The 22934-nt window shown below is 44.2% G+C and overlaps 1 protein-coding gene across 5 annotated transcripts in view; it reads left to right on the forward strand.

Moving 5' to 3' along the window:
* The first annotated feature begins 69 nt into the window (after positions 1–69).
* The window catches only part of PMS2 (PMS1 homolog 2, mismatch repair system component), a 28504-nt gene continuing 5639 nt past the window's right edge, over positions 70–22934 (forward strand). Inside the window, exons 1-12 of one of the 5 annotated variants that reach the window (XM_058711584.1) lie at positions 70–214; positions 2073–2212; positions 2832–2918; positions 3357–3459; positions 4197–4380; positions 7633–7800; positions 9073–9170; positions 10877–10976; positions 12100–12184; positions 14007–14162; positions 17028–17913; positions 22251–22418. In XM_058711584.1, the coding sequence (XP_058567567.1) occupies positions 192–214; positions 2073–2212; positions 2832–2918; positions 3357–3459; positions 4197–4380; positions 7633–7800; positions 9073–9170; positions 10877–10976; positions 12100–12184; positions 14007–14162; positions 17028–17913; positions 22251–22418 (2198 nt within the window). In that variant the 5' untranslated portion in view covers positions 70–191. Of the gene's footprint in view, positions 215–398; positions 2213–2295; positions 2727–2831; positions 2919–3356; positions 3460–4196; positions 4381–7632; positions 7801–9072; positions 9171–10876; positions 10977–12099; positions 12185–14006; positions 14163–17027; positions 17914–22250; positions 22419–22934 lie in introns of those variants that run through there. The other 4 variants (XM_058711586.1, XM_058711583.1, XM_058711585.1 and 1 more) reach the window with 4 other exon arrangements.

Consider the following 22934-nt stretch of genomic DNA (forward strand, 5'->3'; position numbering starts at 1 on the left):
ACGTCACGGCCTCGACCTTTTACACAACCAATCAGCAAGAAGGAGGTGTGGGAATCGTCGGCTGCCCCATCCGGAAGGGGCGGGGCACAGTGTCGGAAGCGGCCAATGGGCAGCCGGGAGGCCGAGCCTCCGTGGGAGCGGCGGCGGCGGGAACTGTCCCGAGTCCCGGAGGTGGGTCACATTCTGGATCCATGGAGCTAGCCGAAGGGCCAAGGTGAGAGGTGCTTGCAGTGTCCCCTCGCGGTCGCTCTCCCTGAGGTCCACGGCGTTCCAGATTCCTGGAATGGAATGGAAGGAGGACGCAGCGTTGGGCGAGCCGGCGCGGAGGCCCCGGAGCGAGCCCCCCTACCTGCTGCCCTTTGGGCTCGGCTGGAGCATCCGGTCGGCTCCCTGCAGACTCTGCTCGGACGCCGCCACACGTCCGTGGACTGGAGGCCGGAGCACGAAGTGCCTGGAGACTGAATTCATTTTTTCTCTGCCTGGTTTCTTTCTTTTCTTTTTTTGAAAATTGAGGTTATTTTGGGGAGGCTTCAAGGCAAATGCTAATTTGCATAGCCGCACCGTTTTTGAAAATGCAGAACTTTTGTATCTCTTCGAGTATGTCATTGCTGGTTAGTAAACTGCATGCAGTTCAGAGCGGCGAATCTTCAGCTAGCACTGTTGAATTCAGTGTCAGCTTCCTGAACCCAGATTCGCGGTCTGTGTTTAAATGTTTCTTCCCCAGTCCTCAAAATAAATATCAGAAGTGGACTTGTTAGCCTATGGTGTATTGCCAAATAAATAAGATTAAGAGATACTTCTTTCCATTTTATATTGTCATCTGCAGTTTCCACATTTAAGAGAAACCTGAGCGAAATGTTTTTCAAGGTAGAATGAAGAGTAAAGATGTTTGTTCCCTTTATCTTATAAGAGTTTATCGAAGGTCTGCTGTGTGTTAGATGCTGTGGGAGAAGACCCAAAGATTTCTCTCCCATGGAGGCTTCTGGGTCCTGTTACATCCACATTATCAATTAAACTGCTTACAAGAAATTGCCAAATCAATGAACATAAGGAATACGTTCTTGGGATGACAGGAGTTTGCCAGGCAGAGGAGGAAGAGGGGAGCAGTCTAGACCAAAAGATTCGTATGTGTCTAAAACAGCTTGTGATATTCAGGAAACAGTTTGCTATTACTAGAATGTAAGGGAGTTGGTGAAGGGAGAGGATTGGAGAGAATGAGAGAAAAGTAGACTGGGGTCCAGTTAGGACTAGATTTTAAACTTAATATAGGAGACAGTGGGACGCTAGTAGATTTTTCAAAAAATTTTTCCCCTAAAGTTTATGTATTTTTTTAGCAATCTGTGTGCCCAAGGTGGGACTTGAACCCAGGACCACAAGATCAGAAGTCCCATGCACGTCCGTCTGAGCCAGCCAGGTGCCCCAACAGTGGTAGATGTTTCAGCAGAGAAATTATTTGGCCAGATTAATGATTTTTAAACTGATGGTTTCATGGAAGGTGGATTGGAGTAGGGAGAAAGTGGAAACAGGTTGGTTGGGAAACTCTTAAAGCAGGTATAGCAAGAACTTTGGGGGGGTCTTTGCTAAGGCAGCAGCAAGCAGCCTGGATTGGGAGTGGAGATTCAAAGGCTTCTTTGGGAGTAGTAATAGAACCAGTACCCAGTTTCTAAGATGGTTTTGATTTTAACATAAACGCTATGTATTTCCCACCATACTTGTGGGTTTTCAAATACCGTGAGAAATGTTGTTTTCACTCTTCGGAAGAAGATCCCATTGTTGCCAAAGATTATTGACCGGTAGGTTTAAGGGTACATGTGTCTCCCCTGTGTAGATCCTAGTATAATAAATTTCTAAATACCCATTACATTTGAAATATCCAGGTTTTTTGACAAATGTGTAAGGATCATAGAACAACGTTTATATTTAAGAATGTGATCAAGGGATATGTTAATATAATAAATGAACATGTTAGATACATTGACTATTAACAGAGATGAATCATTTCCTGCAGTTAAAACCAGGATGAAAATACATAAATGCATGCTTGCTTTGTTTCTTGTAACTGGTGTCTTTAGTACAGAACTTGCTAAGGCCATCAAGCCTATCGATCGGAGGTCAGTCCATCAGATTTGTTCTGGACAAGTAGTACTGAGTCTAAGTACTGCTGTCAAGGAGTTGGTAGAAAATAGCGTGGATGCCGGTGCCACTAATATTGGTAAGTTTAGAAGAGTTTTAAGCCACAGGAAATAATCAGTTTGTACTGTATTATTCAAGAAACATTTGTGATGGTAATAAGACAACCAGATGTTGATATACTGAGAAATTACTATGTTTTAAACTTAAATTCAGCATCTTTTATGTGCCTAGGTAGGCAGTAATAATAAAAGCAGTTAACTTTTATTGTGTTCTTACTAGTGCCACACAGCTGTTTCTAATCTGCCGAATAACCGTATGAGATAGGAATTATTATCACTACTATATTCATTTTATACAACAAAAAATGAAGGCACGGGGATTTACTTTGAGGTCATAGAGCTAGGAAAATGTGATTCCAGGAAGTCTGATTTCAGAGCCTTTTTTCCATAATGACTCTTGAAATTATCCTTTTGAAAGAAAGGTAGAAAGGAAGGAAAGAAAGAAAAGAGAAAACTATTTTATCTGGGATAGTAAATTGCCAAGAAGTCCTTTTAAAGAAAATGAAATACACAAAATGACAGTAGTACATTTAAGTAAGTGTAATTATGACTCTAATTTGTATTACATAAGTTATAAGTAATGTGAGTATAAAGGCTTTTTTACATGGATCAAATAAATTAATTTGTTAAACTTTTTAGATCTAAGGCTCAAAGACTATGGGGTGGATCTCATTGAAGTTTCAGACAATGGATGTGGGGTAGAAGAAGAAAATTTTGAAGGCTTAAGTAAGTGGAGTTTTTCTAATCTTTTTTTCTTTCTTTCTTTCTTTCTTTCTTTCTTTCTTTTTTTTTTTTTTAAGTGTTTTACTTATGTTTTGAGAGAGAGACAGAGTATGAGTGGGGAGGGGCAGAGAGAGGGAGACACAGAATCAAAGCAGGCTCCTGGCTCCAAGCTGTCAGCACAGAGCCCGACGCGGGGCTCGAACTCATGAGATGTGAGATTGTGACCTGAGCTGGAGTTTGATGCTTAACGGGACAGGCACCCAGGTGCCTCTAGTCCTATTTTTAAATATTTGAGCAAAATGTTTCCAAACTTTGAGTAACACTGTCTTAGGAAACACAAAAACAGCTTTTTAAAACCAGTTGCTTTGGTAGGTGTGGTATTTATTCAGGGGTATATATCCCTTGAAATATTTTTGGTCTTACTGTGTACCTCTCTTTCAGCTCTGAAACATCACACTTCTAAGATTCAAGACTTTGGTGACCTAACTCAGGTTGAAACTTTTGGCTTTCGGGGGGAAGCTCTGAGTTCACTTTGTGCACTGAGGTGATAACAATATTTTAATCCACTAACTTGACCCCTTACGAAAATCTCTCTGAACCTGAAAACGTGGGGTTAGAATCATTGTTGTTTATACTTCTCCGTCCTGAGTGTCTCAACTTCAAACTTCCACATTTTTTTTTATCTTACTGCCAATCTAAGTGGTAATACTTCCGAAATGTAAACAATGAAATGAAATAGTATTGTAAAAGAATTATTACCCTTGTTAAAGCAGTAACTTCTCAATTTTAAAATGGCACGTAGATAATAAGTTACAGATGTGTTGGTTTTGATTTATTTCAGTGTTTAGGAAAAAATTTAACCGAAATACTTATCATATATAACAGAGTCTAGGTTTTTATGAATAATTACTTACGCATTGGAACTATAATATTTTTTGGATCCTTGTTAAAAGTTTTGTTAAACCAGTAGGAATAAAACTGAGAAATAAATCTTTATTTGTTAATATGTAAGCTGTGAGACCTTTTATTTTGCCGTTGAACCATAAAAACAAGTATCAAAGCTTTCATCAAAACAAAGCATTTATAGAACTCTCTGTCTTACTATTAGGCGCCAAGATTTAGATTCTATGATGACCCCTCACCCATATAAACGTTCTCGATGATCTCAGAGGGATCAGCATTTTTTCAGGAGAGGTTTTAGAGAACAGAAGTGGGAGAATGAGCATGTGATGTCCAGCCCCTGTCAGTGTCTGACCGTGTCGCACCTGCTGTCTCTCACAGCGATGTGACTATTTCTACCTGCCACGCATCCGCGAAGGTCGGGACTCGGCTTGCGTTTGATCACAATGGGAAGATCGTCCAGAAAACCCCCCACCCACGACCCAGAGGGACAACGGTCAGTGTGCAGCAGCTGTTTTATACACTCCCTGTGCGCCATAAGGAGTTTCAAAGGAATATTAAAAAGGTACGTTAGGGGCATCTGGGTGGCTCAGTCGGTTAAGCGTCTGACTTGGGCTCAGGTCACACTCTCGCGGTTCATGAGTTCGAGCCCCATGTCAAGCTCTGTGCTGACAGCTTAGAGCCTGGAGCCTGCTTCGGATTCTGTGTCTTCCTCTCTCTCTGCCCCTCCCTTGTTCGCGCTCTCTTTCTCTTTCTCTTTCTCGCAAAGATAGATGAACATTAAAAAAAGAAAAATGTACAGTAAATTCAGAACCCCAGCCTCTGAGAGCATTGATACACATGTAGTGAGACATCTACCACACTAATGTGCACTGAAATTAACTCTTCAGATGATTCTCTTCCCTGAGTTTTTTGGGGCGTGCTTAGTTTGTCTTTTCCTGACCGAAGACTGAGCTTGAGGTTGATGTGTCCTCTCTTTTTTTCTTGAAAAAAAAAAAAAAAGTCATTAAATCATATTTATTAGGTGTTCTAACATGGGAATGAATTCTTTTTTTTTTTTTTTTTTTTTTTTAATTTTTTTTTCCAACGTTTTTAATTTATTTTTTTGGGACAGAGAGAGACAGAGCATGAACGGGGAGGGGCAGAGAGAGAGGGAGACACAGAAGCGGAAACAGGCTCCAGGCTCCGAGCCATCAGCCCAGAGCCTGACGCGGGGCTCGAACTCACGGACCGCGAGATCGTGACCTGGCTGAAGTCGGACACTTAACCGACTGCGCCACCCAGGCGCCCCAGGGAATGAATTCTTTAAGAAGTAACCTTTTTCATTCTGTCTGTAGCTTTTTTTTTTAATTTTTTTAACTTTTTTTTTTTTTTTTTGAGACAGAGAGACAGAGCATGAACGGGGGAGGGGCAGAGAGAGAGGGAGACACAGAATCGGAAGCAGGCTCCAGGCTCTGAGCCATCAGCCCAGAGCCCGACGTGGGGCTCGAACCCACGGACCGCAAGATCGTGACCTGAGCTGAAGTCGGACGCTTAACCGACTGAGCCACCCAGGCGCCCCCTGTCTGTAGTTTTTAATAAGATGTTTTTCTTGGTTTCCTGAAAAATGAAGCGTTACAACTTTTATGAATTTGAATGGAAATGAAATAAATATATCAATTGTGCTTAAAAAGCAGTTCTAGGGGCGCCTGGGTGGTTCAATGGGTTAGGCGTCCGACTTCGGCTCAGGTCATGATCTCACAGCCCATAAATTCAAGGCCCATAAGTTTGAGCCCCGCGTCGGACTCAGAGCCTGGAGCCTACTGCAGATTCTGTGTGTCTGCCTCTCTCTGCCGCTCCCCCACTTGCTTGCTCTCTCGCTCTCTCTTTCAAAAATAAATAAACATCAAAAAGAAAGCAGTTCTAAACTGTGCATATGTGTATTTATGTGTGTCTGCGTGTATACATGTAATCATACAGTTTTGTAAAAGCAAAGCAGCTAGCCGAAATATGCATAGGAAGAAGGCTGGAAGGGAAGACATGTGATTGTTACCAGTGGTTATTGATGCATGTGCGATCACAGGTGCTTTTTGCTGTCTTCCTTGCACTTTTCTCTTTTGTGTATCTATCTTTTTATAATCAAAAAGTTATTTAAATGGATGCAGCTAAACACTTTCTTGTACAGCAATTTGCACAAGTTATAGTGCAAATTTTACAAGAATGTATATTTACTGTGGATAAAACCATTTTTTCATTTTCATTTAAAAATTAAAAATTTTGGGGTGCCTGGGTGGTTCAGTTGTTTAAGCATCTGACTTTGGCTCAGGTCATGATCTCTCAGTTCATGAGTTCGAGCCCCACATCAGGTTCTGTGCTGACAGCTCAGAGCCTGGAGCCTGCTTCGGATTCTGTGTCTCCCTCTCTCTCTGCCCCTACCCCACTCGTGTTCTCTTTCTCTCTCAAAAATAAATAAACATTAAAAAAGTTTTAAAAACCAAAAAAAATTAAAATTTTTTTGTATAGAAAAAAGTTATTATTCATTTTTTATATCTCATGGTAAAAAAAATCAGTGGCTCAAAAACTATAGGAATAAAGAACTTATACTTGCTGGAAAAGACCCTTGTTAATAGTGTGATATATGTTTTTCCAGGCTCCTTTTAATTTCATGTATTTACAAATCTTGAGAAAAAAAATTCAAGATAAATTAATATAAGGAAATGAAACAATACAGAATATAAAGATGTAAGTAATTCAGGATTATATGTAGTAGAAAGTTGAGATTGTGTCTGTCTGCCTCCCAGAGTTTGGTGTATATCCTTTAGACTGATATACAGATGGAACCTTTATTCCATAGAATGGAGAATAAAATCCGATCTTTGATTTTCTTTTGTAAAGGTTTTTATTTATTTATTTTTTTAATGCATACATTTTATTTTTTTCTTAACAATTAGGATCACATTATACATTACGGTTCTATAACTTGACCATTTCTATAGTATGTCATAGGTATCTTTTTTGATCGTGTATCTTTTTTGGCTGACTCGTTACTTTATTCTCTATCATTCTGCCATTATATGGATATACCATAATTTATTAACTCCTTGTTGATGGTAGCTTAGGTTCTTTTTATTTTTTCACAATTACAGGGGCACCTGGGTGGCTTAGTCAGTTAAACGTCTAACTCTTGGTTTCAGCTCAGGTCATGATCTCACAGTTTGTGAGTTCAAGCCCTGCATTGGGCTCTGCACTGATGGTGTGGAGCCTGATTGGGATTTTCTCTCTCTCTCTCTCTCTCTCTCTCTCTCTCTTTCTTTCGTTCTCTCCCTCTCTTTCTCTCTCTCCCTCTCAAAAAATAAACATAAAAACATTTTTTAATGAGAAAAAAAAAGTTTGACCTAATTGACTCACTGTCTGATGAAACAACTTTTAAATAAACTTTTTTTCACAATTACAGATTGTTTCAGTGAACATTTTTGTAATATATCTTTGATTATTTGTGCCAGTCATTCTACAAGGATAAATTTATAAAGGAAGGATTACCAGGTCCAGTGGAATGCACTTTTTGATTTTTATAGCAGTGGGCGTGGACATCGTGGACACAAGAGAAGTGTGGTTAGGAACCTAAGCCTCTTGAGCTCTCTCTTATACCACGTGTGAGGGTATACGTTGAATAGAAAGGTATACATGCATAAAGGTATTCACAGCTCCTTCTGTCAGGAACAATTTTTCTTCTTTGTGCGCCGATATGAGAACCTTGAGTTGGATGTTTTAACTTGAACCATGTAGTTTTTGTAGGATTAAGGTAACGTCGAGTCTTGTATTTGTGTTTTTTAAACAGGAGTATGCCAGAATGGTCCAGGTCTTACAAGCATACTGTATCATTGCAGCAGGCATCCGTGTAAGTTGCAGCAATCAGGTTGGACAAGGAAAACGCCAGCCTGTGGTTTGCACAAGCGGAAGCTCCAGCATAAAGGAAAATATTGGATCTGTGTTTGGGCAGAAACAGGTAGTGCTGGCCAGTTATTTAAAAAACATTTTATTCCTCTCGTAATTATGGCAGGTTTCCCTTGTCCTTTCCAAAGATGAGAGAAGGAAATCCAATAATTGATTTTTTTTTTTTTAGGATTTTTATTTTATTTTATTTTTTATTTAAAAAAAAATTTTTTTTTTTTTTAATGTTTATTTATTCTTGAGACAGAGAGAGACAGAGCATGAATGGGGGAGGGTCAGAGAGAGGGAGACACAGAATCGGAAACAGGCTCCAGGCTCCGAGCTGTCAGCACAGAGCCTGACGCGGGGCTCGAACTCACGGACCACAAGATCGTGACCTGAGCCAAAGTCGGCCGCCCAACCTACTGAGCCACCCAGGCGCCCCTATTTTTTATTTTTTTAAAGAGAGAGAGACAGATGGGGGGCGGAGAGCAGAGGTAGAGAGAAAGAGACTCTTAAGCAGGCTCTACACTCAGCACTGAGCCTGACATGGGGCTCGATCCCACGACCATGAGATCATGACCTGAGCTGAAATCAAGAGGGATGCTTAACTGACTGAACCACCCAGGCACCCCTAAAGATTTTTATTTTTATTTTTATTTTTTTTTTTAAATTTTTTTTTTTTCAACATTTTTTATTTATTTTTGGGACAGAGAGAGACAGAGCATGAACGGGGGAGGGGCAGAGAGAGAGGAAGACACAGAATCGGAAACAGGCTCCAGGCTCCGAGCCATCGGCCCAGAGCCTGACGCGGGGCTCGAACTCACGGACCGCGAGATCGTGACCTGGCTGAAGTCGGACGCTTAACCGACTGCGCCACCCAGGCGCCCCAAGATTTTTATTTTTAAGTAAGCTTTATCCCCAATGTGGGACTCGAACTTAAAACCCTGAGATCAAGAGTCGACTGCTCTGTCGACTGAGCCAGCCAAGAGCCCCCAATAATTGATTTCTTAATTAGGTACTTACCACAAGAGTTAATGCTGAGAGCCGAAAGATTTTTTTATTTTATTCTTCCAGAGAATAAAACCCTCCTTTTACTCTGCATCTGAAAAAGGGTGTTGTGGGCAATGTATTGATTATGGATAAGTATGCGCTCAAGTGGTCCATCCTTCTGATAAAAAGATCAAAATTTCAGTTATGATAGCTGCCAGAATCAGCCACCGAGATTCCTTGTGCTCTTACTCTGAGTGGCCTGACCAGGAAAAGCAAACACACAAAACCCTTCCTTTCTGAAATTAGGTTCATCCTAATTTTGTTAGGAATTAACTGTGAGTCTTGTCTCTTTTAGCTGCAAAGCCTCATTCCTTTTGTTCAACTGCCCCCTAGTGACTCTGTGTGTGAAGAGTACGGGCTGAGCCATGGTGATGCTTTGCAGACTCTGTTTCGGTGAGTAGATTGCTGCCGGGAAAATTACAATCAAACATTTTGTCTGGGTTTTTTTGTATGTATGTATGTATGTATGTATTTGTTTTGAGAGAGAGATAGCACAAGCAGGGGAGGGGCAGAAAGAGAGAGAGAGAGAGAGGGAATCCCCAGCAGGCTCTGTGCTGTCAGCGCGAAGTCTGAAGCAGGGCTCGAACTCATGAACCCGTGAGGATCACGACCTGAGCCGAAATCAAGAGTCAGACACTCAACCAACCGACTGAGCCACCCAGGTGCCCCTGGAGGCTTTGTTTTTAAAGATCGTGATTTTAAGGTTTATAGTTTTTATATTCGTTGTAAAGTTATAGGCATTATTATTGCTGAGAAAGAGGATTTTTATAAAGGAGTCCGTTACTTAATTCGTTCAATATCCTGGGTCCCTGGTGCACTTGAGGGGATTTCCTACTGAATTCTTTGGTTTCCTATTGATTTCCTATTGAAACCTTTGTAGTAAGGACTCTGCTTAGTGACAAATTAAAATAATTTTTAATTTACGTATATGTTTTGCCTTATGGGGATTTGACAGAGTGGAATAGTGTTTCCTTTCATTCATGTCTTACCCAATATCTTCCACTGTCACTACTCTCAGGGTAAGAAAAATTGGCATTGCCCCTACTTGGGATTGGCCTTGTGATGGCCCACGCCTGCTCACTGTCTACTTGCCTCTGGCTCACATGCAGAGATTCATTTCTTTTGTGTGCACACCATTCTTACAGAGTGCACATACCCCGGGTAGATCACAGGCAGAGGGAGCACTGTAATTTTTTTTATTTTAGAGAGAAAGAGAGAGTGAGTGAGTTGGGGTGAGGGGCTGAGGGAGGGAGCGCAGCGCCCCAGCGCAGAGCCTGAGTCGGGGCTCCATCCCACAACCCTGGGATCATGACTGGAGCCTAAATCAAGAGTTGGGTGCTCAACCGACTGAGCCACCGGGTGCCCTGAGGAAGCTCTTTAACAATACCTTAGGGGATAGGAGTTTGCTGATGGAGAACAGATTGTCTTGGTTTTTTTTTTTTCTTTTCTTTTTTTACTTAAAAAATTTTTTTGAAGTTTATTTAGAGAGACCAAGAAAGTGAATGGGGAAGGGGCAGAGAGAGAGAGAGAGGGAGACATTGAATCCCAAGCAGGCTCCGCACTCAGTGCAGAGCCCGATGCAGGGCTTGAACCCACTAACCACGAGCTCTTGACCTGAGCTGAAATCAAGAGATGCTTAACCCACCGAGCCACCCAGGCGCCCCAAGGAGAACACATTCTAAAAGGGCAGGGAGTGCGGGCAGAAATCCTGAATACAAGTAGTTGAGCTCCCTGGGCAGCTGGTGGGGACAGCTTGAAGATTCTAGAATGTGAGTTTTGGGTGAGACTCCTTCCTTGCATAGAGGCCAAGAATTTAATAGGGCAAGTGAGAGAAGAGCTGAAGCAAATCTGTTTTGAACCCACTGCATTTCCTGTGGTGGATTCATTGACCGTAGGAGCTGTAGAACATGCCAGAAGGTGTGTGTCCTTTTTATGATTTATCAGAGTGGAACACGGACACGCATCAACTGAAGTGTTAATACTTATCAGTGTGTAACCAGGGGTTATATTTTATTTTGTTTTTACTTTATGAATGTGCCCTCTGACATGTTACTGTTTCCATTCTGGAATCCTGTCCTTACCGTGTGAACATTGTACAGCATCTCTGGTTTCATTTCTCACTGTGCTCATGGTGTTGGAAGAAGCTCAACAGACAGACAGTTTTTCTTTATCAATCGGCGGCCTTGTGACCCAGCAAAGGTATTTTTTTTTATGGTTGTTTTTTGTTTTTTGTTTTTTTTGAGGGAAACTGAGAGAACACAAACAGGGGAGTAATGGAGGGGGTGGAGAGAGAGAGAGAGAGAGAGAGAGAGAGAATCCTAGCAGGCTCAGCCCTTGTCAGCACAGAGCCTGATGCGAGGCTCAATCCCGCATCTCTGGGATCATGACCTGAGCCAAAATCAAGAGTCAGACAGACGCTCAACTGACTAAGCCACCCAGGCGCCCCTAGACTGGTCATCTTGATAGGGTTTTAGTGTTTCGGTTTTGATTTTGCATTTTCAGCAATATTGTACCTCGGTCATAGATTCTGTTTTCTTGTGGCACTTGAAAGTGACTTCTGTCTGTTGGATATGGTTCAGTATTGTGCATGGTGCAGTTTTATAGTTTATCTCCAACACTTTTAACAATGATATTACAGAATCACATCAATACATTTCTCTGTACGTTGGAGTGTGTTTAATGAGCATTTAAATTGCACCTGCAGCATGTTGGCACTGAAGTTAAAATAACATAATAAACAGATAAATAGGCTGCACCTACATCTTTTGACATATCTTCAAAAGCAGCTTTGGATTGGAAAAAGATTCAGGTTTAGGGATTGATGACTAAAAATATCCCTTTGAGGGGCATGAGGAAACTTTTTTGGGCAGTGGATAGATATATTGATTATCTTGATTATAATCTTACTGATCTTGATTGTAAACTTGTCAAACTATATAGTTTATTTTTTAAACATTTTTTTAAGTGTTTATTTATTTTTGAGAGAGAGAGGGAGACAGCGTGTGCATGCAAGTCAGAGAGGGGCAGAGAAAGAGGGAGAGAGAGGATCTGAAGCCAGCTTCATGCTGATAGCAGTGAGCCTGATGCGGGGCTTGAACTCACCAACTCTGAGATCGTGACCTGGGCCGAAGTCGGATGCTTAACCGACTGAGCCACCCAGGCACCCCTCCAACTGTATACTTTAAATACATGTAGTTTATTGCAGGCCCCGCTCTACCTCAGTCAATCTGTTAAGATATAGCCGTGTAGTGGCTGATTAGAGCAGCGTGTTGGGGGACAGACAGGAATGTTTGTTCTTTTTTAACCTTTGTTTTGTACGTAGGTTTCCAGACTTGTGAACGAGGTCTATCATATGTATAATCGCCATCAGTATCCATTTGTTGTTCTTAACATTTCTGTTGATTCAGGTAAGTTCCACTGAGCTTTCCGTCACGTTGGTGACTTACTCCTAAAAGAAGAAAATGAAATCATAAAGCCATGATATGACCAGAAAGGATTTTTGTGGCAACAGTTGATGGCAGTGTATTTTTGTTTACAGACTTTTTTTTTTTTAAACATTTTTTTTTTTAAATTTTTTTTTTCAACGTTATTTATTTATTTTTGGGACAGAGAGAGACAGAGCATGAACGGGGGAGGGGCAGAGAGAGAGGGAGACACAGAATCAGAAACAGGCTCCAGGCTCCGAGCCATCAGCCCAGAGCCTGACGCGGGGCTCGAACTCACGGACCGCGAGATCGTGACCTGGCTGAAGTCGGACGCTTAACCGACTGCGCCACCCAGGCGCCCCTACAGACTTTTAATTATATTGTATAGACTTTTATTTTTTATACAGGCTTTCTTGCTTTCTGCTTGAGACCAGGATAATGGTATTATTAGAAAAATAGGACTTTTTCATGGCATATAAGGGAGAAAGCAAACCAAATGTTCCCCCTGATTTTAAAAATAATGCTATTTTTCTTCTGATTGGGAAAATTCTGGTTTATTGTTATCTAGGATTTTTTCCTAGGTACTTAGAAATATGTGCATGCCTTAAAATATGTAATGCTATATATATATCCCTACTCATATCCTTTATAAAAGGGAGAAAATAACTTTGGGTAAGTTTGTATCAAGCTCTTTATCCTTTGACATAAATGTTTTTTTTTTTTTCCCATGTCCTAAAAATTATTCAGAAACATGATTTTAACATCTGTACTCATTATATTCCAAGGTACAGATGTATCTTAAACTTTTTAAATTCTTAGCCTTAATTTAGCTGTCTTCAGTTTTTAGAAATTTAAATACTATCCTTATATTAAATTGTTAGCTATATCATTGGTAATTTCCTTAAGATACATTCCTAGTACTAGAATTAGTGTGTCCATGACTAGGATCAGGCTGTACTCACTTACACATCTAGGGCCGTGTATTGGGTAGTGTCATTTTTTAAAAAATTTTTTTTTTTAACGTTTATTTATTTTTGAGACCGAGAGACAGAGCATGAACGGGGGAGGGTCAGAGAGAGAGGGAGACACAGAATCTGAAACAGGCTCCAGGCTCTGAGCCATCAGCCCAGAGCCTGACGTGGGGCTCGAACTCACATACCGCGAGATTGTGACCTGAGCCGAAGTCGGATGCTCAACCGACTGAGCCACCCAGGCGCCCCTGGGTAGTGTCATTTTTAACCAAACTCAATGGGCGATACTAGAAGGACCTTATTTTGGCGTGCGGTCTTTTTTTTTTTTTTTTTTTTTTTTTTTTTAATTTTTAACGTTTATTTATTTTTGAGACAGAGAGAGACAGAGCATGAACGGGGGAGGGTCAGAGAGAGAGGAAGACACAGAATCTGAAACAGGCTCCAGGCTCTGAGCAGTCAGCACAGAGCCCGACGCGGGGCTCGAACTCACGGACCGCGAGATCATGACCTGAGCCGAAGTCGGACGCTTAACCGACTGAGCCACCCAGGCGCCCCATGCGTGTGGTCTTCTATCCTATGTTTTCATGTGTTTATTTGCTCTTTCTTTATTTTTGCAAATTGACTGTTCAGATACTTGCATATTCTGTCCGTTTAATAAACGGTTCATCTTTTCCTTGTTTCTCTGAAAGTGCTGATTTTACAGTTTATGAATATTAGTCTGGACACTGCAGTGTTTTTAACATACTTTTGGTAAGTGCAAGAGAATAAAATAGACGGGGAAATTTCTGTTAAAGGTGATTTTGAACATAAGTGTCTTTTTTTTTTGGCCTTAGAATGTGTTGACGTCAATGTTACTCCCGATAAAAGGCAAATTTTACTGCAAGAGGAGAAGCTTTTGTTGGCAGTTTTAAAAACATCTTTGATAGGAATGTTTGATGGTGATCTCAACAAACTTAATGTCAGTCAGCAGCCGTTGTTGGGTATTGAAGGTAAGAAAATACACAGGTGTATGGACAGCTTCTGAAACTCACTATCCTTTTTTTTTTTAATTTTTTATTTAACTTTTATTTAGAAGAGAGAATCTCAGGCAGGGTCTGCACTGATAGCATGAAGCCCAGTGTGGGGCTCCATCTCATGAACCGTGAGATCATGACCCGAGCTGAATTCAAGATTCGGACGCTCAAACGACTGAGCCGCCCAGGCGCCCCCAAAATCTCTGAGAGGATGTGTCACACTAGGCAGTGTAGAGCTGCAGATGTAAGGAAATCGGGTAACAAGAGAAATGGAAGGCACATTTGGCACATCCAGGGATGTGTTCTTACCAGGACTCAACCGTTTTCCTTTAATAAACACTCCTTTTTTTTAAATTTTTTCTTTTTAACGTTTTTTTATTTATTTTTGAGACAGAGAGAGACAGAGCATGAACGGGGGAGGGTCAGAGAGAGAGGGAGACACAGAATCTGAAACAGGCTCCAGGCTCTGAGCAGTCAGCACAGAGCCCTATGCGGGGCTCGAACTCACGGACCGCGAGATCATGACCTGAGCCGAAGTCGGACGCTCAACCGACTGAGCCACCCAGGCGCCCCCTTTAATAAACACTCCTGATGGCTGCAAACCTTTTGTTAATTTCCAGAGTTCTGAGAAAAGTCGATTCTGACCATTTTTGCCCATTTTTCTCATTTCTTTACGGAGTGGGGAATTTCTGGGGGCCCTCGCGCTGCCATTTTCCCACCCGTCACCCCTGTGCCTTCTTCGCTGAGTGGCGTATGGGAATGAGCGTCACCACAAAGCTGATTCAGGATGTGTAGTAGTGATAGGTACAGTCATTATTTTATTGCCTGGCCCTACGTGATCAGATATGTAAGTGGTTTTCTTCTTTTTTATCCAAACCAAGAGCAGCTGGGACTTCTGGGAGGGGGCCCAGCGTTGAGCTCCAGCCGCCTTCTTTGGCGGAGGGAAGAGTTGGCCATTACCCCCGCCCCCCATGACCACATCTCCTTGGGGTGCACACTCTCTTCTGTCGGCCAGCCTGCCCTGATCTCCATGTCTGTATGTGCAGAGATGGTGGGCGCCCATCAATGCGTCTTCCGAGGGGGGAAGACCAGAGCTGCTGAGGAAGCTGAAACTAGAGTGTGGCAGAAGGCTAAGGTGACAGACGGGTGTGGCTCCCAGTGAGAGGAGAGGTTGTGGGATGACTTTGTGAGCTGAGGGTGCGAGGAGGAGCTGGAAGGGGCTTGGGGGGGGGCGGGGGTGGGGGTGGGGTTGTTGGCAGGGATCTGAGCCGCTCTGTCCTAACGTTCCTTACACCCCAGGGGTGGGGAGAAGTCGATTTGGAAGAGAGCAGGCAGGCTCTGGTTTTGATAATCAGGGCATAAGGTGGAGGTGAAGCTCCCGAGGGGTGGAGTGGAACAGGAGCGCAGAAATCCGGGCAGTAGAATGGCAGAGCTTCGCTTTGGACGCGGTGGGCGCCCGTGAGCCCTGGCCGTCCTCGGCGTGGGGTGGCGTGGATGTGGATGTGCGCGGGGATGGAGTGGAGGCTGCTCCGCTGTATGTACATCTCTGTGGAGGGGGCCACTCACAGACACGCTTCGCCAGACGCTACCCTCTAAGGAGAAGCTGCTCAAAATACTGGTGCATCTCGAAGCCCAGTTGAACCGATGCCCCTTTCGGCCATTGTATTGAAAACAAACAAACATGAGTGTATCAGCCCTGAGGTCAAGAGATGGCAGCCGTCGAACCACCCTGCTACCCCTCCTGCTTGCGCCGACCCCCCGTGGTAACCATCTTCCTCACTTCTGACACCACAGATTCATTTTATCTGCTTTTAATTTCTGCTTTTTTGCGTCTTGTTTCTTTCTCTCATTACCTTGTGGGATCCGTCCACGTCACATGGCAACTCATTCATTCGTTCTCGTTGCTGTGTGGCATTCCGTTGTAGTTCTTTTTTTTTTTTTTTTATTTTTGAGACAGAGAGAGAGAGAGCATGAACAGGGGAGGGTCAGAGAAAGAGGGAGACACAGAATCTGAAACAGGCTCCAGGCTCTGAGCAGTCAGCACAGAGCCCGACGTGGGGCTCGAACTCACAGACTGTGAGATCACGACCTGAGCCGAAGTCGGGCGCTCAACCGACTGAGCCACCCAGGCGCCCCTCCGTTGTAGTTCTTAACGGCATGATTTCTTTGTGGATGGTTGGGTTGTTATGGCCAGAGCGGCCGTGGACACCCCTGTCTGTGGCTCTGGCGGGTGTGGGTGTGCCAGGAGCGCAATGCCAGGCCACAGGCCTCCACCTGCAGATGTGTCGTGTTTAGATTTAGGAGCTACTCCCAGAAGGTTTCGCAAAGCGACTGTACCGATTTCACTACCGCCAGCAGTATTTACACCTTCTTTTTAATAAGCCTCATCTTTGCGAACTTTTGTCGATTGTTAAATTTTCGCCCATTCTGGTGATTGTACAGTAACATTAAAGTGTGGCTTCAATTTGTATGTCCCTTACGATTAACCATTGTTGTATGTTCTGTTAGCCGTCTCTGGATCCCTACTTTTGTAAAACGTATCCTCTTTTTAAAAAAAATTTTTTTTAACGTTTGTTTATTTTTGAGAGAGAGAGAGAAAGACAGAGCACGAGTGAGGGAGGGGCAGAGAGAGAGAGGGAGACACAGAATCCAAAGCAGGCTCCAGGCTCTGAGCTGTCAGCACAGAGCCCGACGCAGGGCTCGAACTCATGAACCACGAGATCATGCCGTGAGCCGAAGTCGGCCGCTTTACTGACTGAGCCCCCCAGGAGCCCCCAGAAATACCCTTTTTCTCCACTTCATTGCAGCCCCTGATACTCTCCTCTGCTCCTATCTACTCAGGTAACTTAATAAAAAAGCATTCGGCAGAAATGGAGAAGCCCGTGCCAGAAAAACAGGATGATCCTGCTTCGTTAAGGACTGGAGGAGAAGCGAAGAGGGCAGTGACCATTTCCAGACTGAGAGAGACCTTTTCTCTTCGGCACACGACAGAGACCAAGTCTCAGGGCCCGAGCACCACCGAACTGAGACGGATTTCTCCAAGACAGAAGAGACACGTCCAGTGTTCTGGAGCTCCAGACTCCCCGTGTTTCCAGAAGTGCGCCTCGGGCACAGGCTCGTCCGGCCCTGGCGGGGAGGCGATGCGTTTGCGCGGGGGCCCCTGTGACCGCAGGGACGGAGCGGAGATGGAGCAGGACTCGGGGCACAGCCGCACTTCGGCCGGCCCGCGGGAAGGGCCCGGCACCCCAGCAACGGGCGGTCAGTCCGGTGGCGCCTGTGCAGCAAACTCCCCTGAGGACAGGTTTTCACAGGGAAACGAGGAAGCTTCTGAGAAGTTGCCTGAACTTGACCGTCGCTCTGCAGACACGGAGCGCGGTTCCAATCACGAGGACGGTGGACGTAAACATAGGGTCTCGCCTCCGCCCGTAGATGCATCCTCCCCAAGCACACGGCGTTTCAAAAAAGACAGCATTCCTTTGAATCCTGACATCCCTCAAGGGTTGGTGACTGTGCAGAACACATCAGCGTCTCAGGTGGACGTGGCTGTTAAAATCAGTAAGAAAGTAGTGCCCCTGGCCTTTTCCATGCGGTCTTTAGCGGCACGAATAAAGCAGTTACGTCACCAAGAAAGGCCACAAGAAGGCGAACAGAATTACAGGAAGTTCAGGGCAAAGATCTGCCCCGGAGAAAACCAAGCCGCCGAAGATGAACTGAGAAAGGAGATAAGGTAACGTTCTTTCATAGGATGAGCTGCCGGGAGGGGACGAGGCTGGTCCTTCCAGGCCCTGGTTTTGCTCCTCTGGCTGTCAGGACAGTCCTCCCTGGGGGCCTTCTCTGCACCACAGACGGGACATCTCCTGATGTCACACTTTCCCAAGCTTCTGTCTCCCCCTCTCCCAGCCCCGCTTTCTCTCTGCCTTCTCTGTGCTCCTCGAAGATTCTAATTTGGGAGTCTGTTTCCACTCTACGGTTTGCTCATTAGCCCTACTGGTGCATCCTTGGTGATGCTGTTTCCACTCGCTACATTTTCATTGCCCCTCATATGCATCAAATTAACTTTCTTTAAAGAGGTCTTTCTCGGTGAAACCTTTCGAGAATTGTTTCCTTAGATTTTCTTAGCACATCCTGTCCATTTAGTTCAAATTAATCAGGGCCTCCTCAACCCCGATATCCTTCCTCCTCCCCAAGGTTTCACAGTGACTCCTCCCTGCACTGAATCCATGGAGGTTTTAGTGGACATTACTATTTCCCATGATTCATTAAAAAAATTTTTTTTAATGTTTATTTATTTTTGAGAGAGAGAGACACAGAGTACGAGCAGGAGAGGGCCAGAGAGGGGGACACAGAATCTGAAGCAGGCTCCAGGCTCCAAGCTGTCAGTGCAGAGCCCGACATGGGGCTCAAACCCACAAACCGTGAGATCGTGACCTGAGCTGAAGTTGGACGCTTAACTGACTGAGCCACCTAGGGACCCCTCCCATAATTCATTTTAATGCATATTAGGAAAAATTATAATTTATTATCAAACTTGCGATTTCCAGAAGATTGTGTAGGGTAAGGTTAAGGAAAAAACGAGAGTCAATTTCAAGAAAACTGTTAATACTGATAAGAGAAAACACTGGTCACCACCACTTTCTTGACAGTAAACACGTACAACATGGTAACTTCTAAAAACGATGACTTCTCTTGAAATATTTAACTTTGATCTTTTTAAAAAATTTTTATGTTTATTCATTTTTGAGAGACAGAGCATGAGTGGAGAAGGGGCAGAGAGAGGGAGACACAGAATCCGAAGCAGGCTCCAGGCTCCAAGCTGTCAGCACAGAGCCTGATGCAGGGCTTGAACTCACAGTTTGTGAGATCCTGACCTGAGCCGAAGTCGGAGGCTCAACCGACTGAGCCACCCAGGCGCCCCTTAACTTTGATCTTTTTAAAGCATTGTATATCTTTTGTCTCAGTAGATACTGAGATGTGCTGTGTCCTATACACAGAGCACCAGTAATTACGTTGAAATTTTATGGCACTTTTGGTTTGGACTGCACAGGCTTTGCCTGATTTTGATAATCAATTCTTCAACAGCAAGCGTTACGTTAGATAATTCCCTTGATATTCATGGTGCCTAACATTGGGAAAGGTTTTTAGGAAATAGTTCATTTATTTATTTTTTCCAAAAGTTTACTTATTTTGAGAGACAGAGAAAGAGAGCACAAGCAGGGGAGGAGCAGAGAAAGAGAGAGAGAGTCCCAAGCACTGATGGTGTGGAGTCTGTTGCGGGGCCTGAAGATCATGACCTGAATTGAAAATCACTAGTTGGACGCTTAACTGACTGAGCCACTCAGGCACCATAGGAAATAGTTCCTTTAAATTGTGTGTGATTAAGGGGGGGTGAACATCTTTGGGTGGGGTCTGGGGCCTGTGAACGCTCAGGGACACAGTGAAGAGCTGAGCTCCTGGCTTACATGCACGATCGTGGAACACGTGCTTGATGGAGAAAGACCTGTAAGGTGCCCAAAAGGCAAAGTAATTATGCTTTCTCTTTGGGTTCTTTTTTTTTTTTTTTTTTTTTTTTTTTGAGAGAGAGAGAGAGACCACCCATGAACAGAGGATGGGGAGGGGGCAGAAAGAGAAAAAGAGATAGAATTCCAAGCAGGCTCCAGGCTCAGCACAGAGTCTGACTCGGGGCTCGATCTCACAGACCGTCAGATCATGACCTGAGCTGATACCAGTAGTCGGACGCTCAACCGACTGAGCCCCCCCCAGGCATCTGACTCTGGATGCTTTCAGCCTTCTCAGTGAGTGAAATCAACTGTAATTTTTAAAAGCAGTGATTTTAATTCAACAAATATTCATCGATCCCATGTTATGGTAGTTCTTGAATTTGGAACACAAAAGAACCGCTTAGGATGCTTGTTCAGAAAGCGGAACCCGTGGTCAGCCTCCGGAGATTCTATTTCAGTAGATGCGGTAGATCGTGGGTGTGGAGCCCAGGAATCTGCATTTTTGCCAGGTACCCCAAGTGCTCCCTTTGAGAAACGCTGACCTACAGTGGGCCTGGCATTGGCATCTGGCCTTCGGTGCACGGCTGCTGAAACGCCTTTTGTTCTGAGCTGTCCCGCCGATGATTTTCCCGAGACGTGTCCGGAGCGGAAGATGAGGCAGTAATTGAAACACCGTGGTAGCATTTACCAGCTTTTGTGTTTCTGTTCTGAGTTATAAGCAAATAGAGCAAGTCGTACAGTTTTGTTTCTTCTTCGTTGTTTGAGCCTGATGCTACTTTTTAAGTTTACGGTGGGAGGTACACCTGCAGAGACTGTGTCTCTGTGTCTTCAGGCCGGTACAAGTTCTTCCCACGGGGACTCTATCTGGGGAACCAGAGCCAGGGACTTGGTGTTGGTGCTGCTTCCAGCTGTGTTGCTTCTCAGTTGGAATCCACTGTAGGCTCCTTACTTTGCAATCTCTGAGGCCATGTGAGCAGCTCTGCTGGTGCACTTCTAGACTTTGTCAGTAGGGGGCGGTAGAGGGACGCTGCGAGAAAGCACCAGATCCCGGCCTCTCCTTCCTTCTGGCTGCCCTGGTCTTTTCCTCCTACAAGGCAGCTGCCAGCAGGAGGCCCAGCATTGCTCACTCTGTTTGCTACCCCTGTGTTTCTTAGCTAAGTAGTTAATTACCTTCTACTAGTTTACCATACCTGGTTATGAATTTCCTCTGTTCAAATCGCTGGTGTGGTTTTTGTGTCTTGATTGGACTCTGACACGAAATTACTGCCAGGGAATGGTCCCAGGAGACACATCCTCACAGACAGGGTTTGGGGATTCGTTTGGTCCTGACCTTGGACTTGAGCTCAGTGTGAGCTCCTTGCCAATAGGAAATGGGAGCTTAGTAATCCATGGCACACGGAGGTGTTGCTGTCAGACCATCACCCGCAGTTGACTGTGGCAGAGCTCCAAGCAAAGCAAGTCCCACGGGAGCCCAGGTGGGTCCTGTGGTGTGGAAGGGATCTTCCTCGCTGCTCTGGAGCACTCGCAGAAAGAAAGGACCGTCTCAGGTCTCAGCTCGAGTCCCGTCTGAGCACCACAGGGCTGATCCTCACGAAAACCCATTTTCACAAAATCTGGTTGTGTGGGGTACAGAATGGCAATGTCGTTTTCTCACGTGAAGATCTGTGGCGGTATCTGTCTTGTCTGCACTGACGCACGTAGTCATGAATGGAATTGGATTTTGAAGCCACCCACCAAAGGACCCGTCCGTGAGCTTGGCAGATGTTAGAAGGATTGATACCCAGGATTAGTGAAAAGGCACTTTTACACACTTAACAAATCTAGGGATTTATCGTACAGAAATACCCCCAGAATAGAGTGGATTTCTGTCCATGAACGTTTGCTGCAGCGTCGTTTGCGTTACTCAAAATGAAAACACCCAAAAGTTGTTCAGTAGAGGATTTGTCGGACAGGTTATGGTACGTGCTCGCAGTGAGCTCCCGTACGGCCACTAGAAAGAATGAAGGAGATCTACTTGAATGGGTCCGAAAAAGCACTGAAGATGCATTGTTAAGGGGGGGGCGTAGAACGGCCTGAAGAATTATGATTCCATTTTTGGGTTTTTTTTGTTTTTTTTTTTAATATTTATTATGAGAGAGAGATAGAGAGCAAGCGGGAGAGGGGCAGAGGGAGACCCAGAATGCCAAAGCAGGCCCCACAATGTCAGTGCAGAGCCTGATGCGGGTCTTGAACTCACGAACCCTGAGATCATGACCTGAGCCCAGATCAAGAGTTGGACGCTTAAGTGACCCAGCCACCCAGGCATGCCCGGTTTTTTTTGTTTTGTTTTTAATATGTAAACGAAGGTTGGGGAACATATACACCAAATGAACAGTAGTTACTGATGCCATCCCTGGGGAGCTGGATGAATGAATGAATAATGTCACCTTTAAAAGTGGGATTATTAGGGACTTTCTCTAGTTTATGTTTCTGTATTGTTCATTTTCCTGTTACAGTCTCTTTTATAATCAGAAAAGTAATCTTTTAAAAATCACGATGTCTCATAATGAACATTTTCCACATGCAGTAAAACGATGTTTGCAGACATGGAGATCATTGGTCAGTTTAACTTGGGATTTATAATCACCAAACTCAATGCAGATATCTTCATAGTGGACCAGCATGCCACGGATGAGAAGTACAACTTTGAGATGCTCCAGCAGCACACGGCCCTCCAGGGTCAAAGGCTTATCGCGTAAGTTCTTTCTGGTGTGCAGAATCTTCCGTGTTCTTGCACCCCTAAAGCTTAAGACCCGAGAGCGTATACGTACGTGTGTGTGTGTGTCTCTTTTTTAGCCACAAGCGTCCCTGTGGCCGATTTTTATGCTTGTCACACAGTAGTCGTAACTGCCATCTCTTGAGTGCTTACTCTGTGCCAGGCACTGTTGAAACCATTGACACACGTTAACCATTGACACGCGTTGGTTCATTTAGTCTTCCCAAACCTACAAAGTGGCTGCTGTTACCATCAGCACTTCACAGGTGATAAAATGGAGGCTCCCCGATGCAGAGGTTAGGTGACTTTCCTAAGTTCACACAGCTAATGTTCTTTATTTATCAAGCCCTTTGCCTCTTCCGGTTGGCCAGAAAAATCTGACGAAGGCCAGTTTATGGTACGTAACGTGTCTGTTTATAGCACATAGAACTTAGGTGTGCAGAAGGGTGGCGCTGCCTGTGTGTCTGTCCTCAGCTAGCATAGATCAAGTTCAGT

This window comes from Neofelis nebulosa, chromosome 18, assembly GCF_028018385.1.
Source record: "Neofelis nebulosa isolate mNeoNeb1 chromosome 18, mNeoNeb1.pri, whole genome shotgun sequence".
NCBI classification, from domain to species: domain Eukaryota; kingdom Metazoa; phylum Chordata; class Mammalia; order Carnivora; family Felidae; genus Neofelis; species Neofelis nebulosa.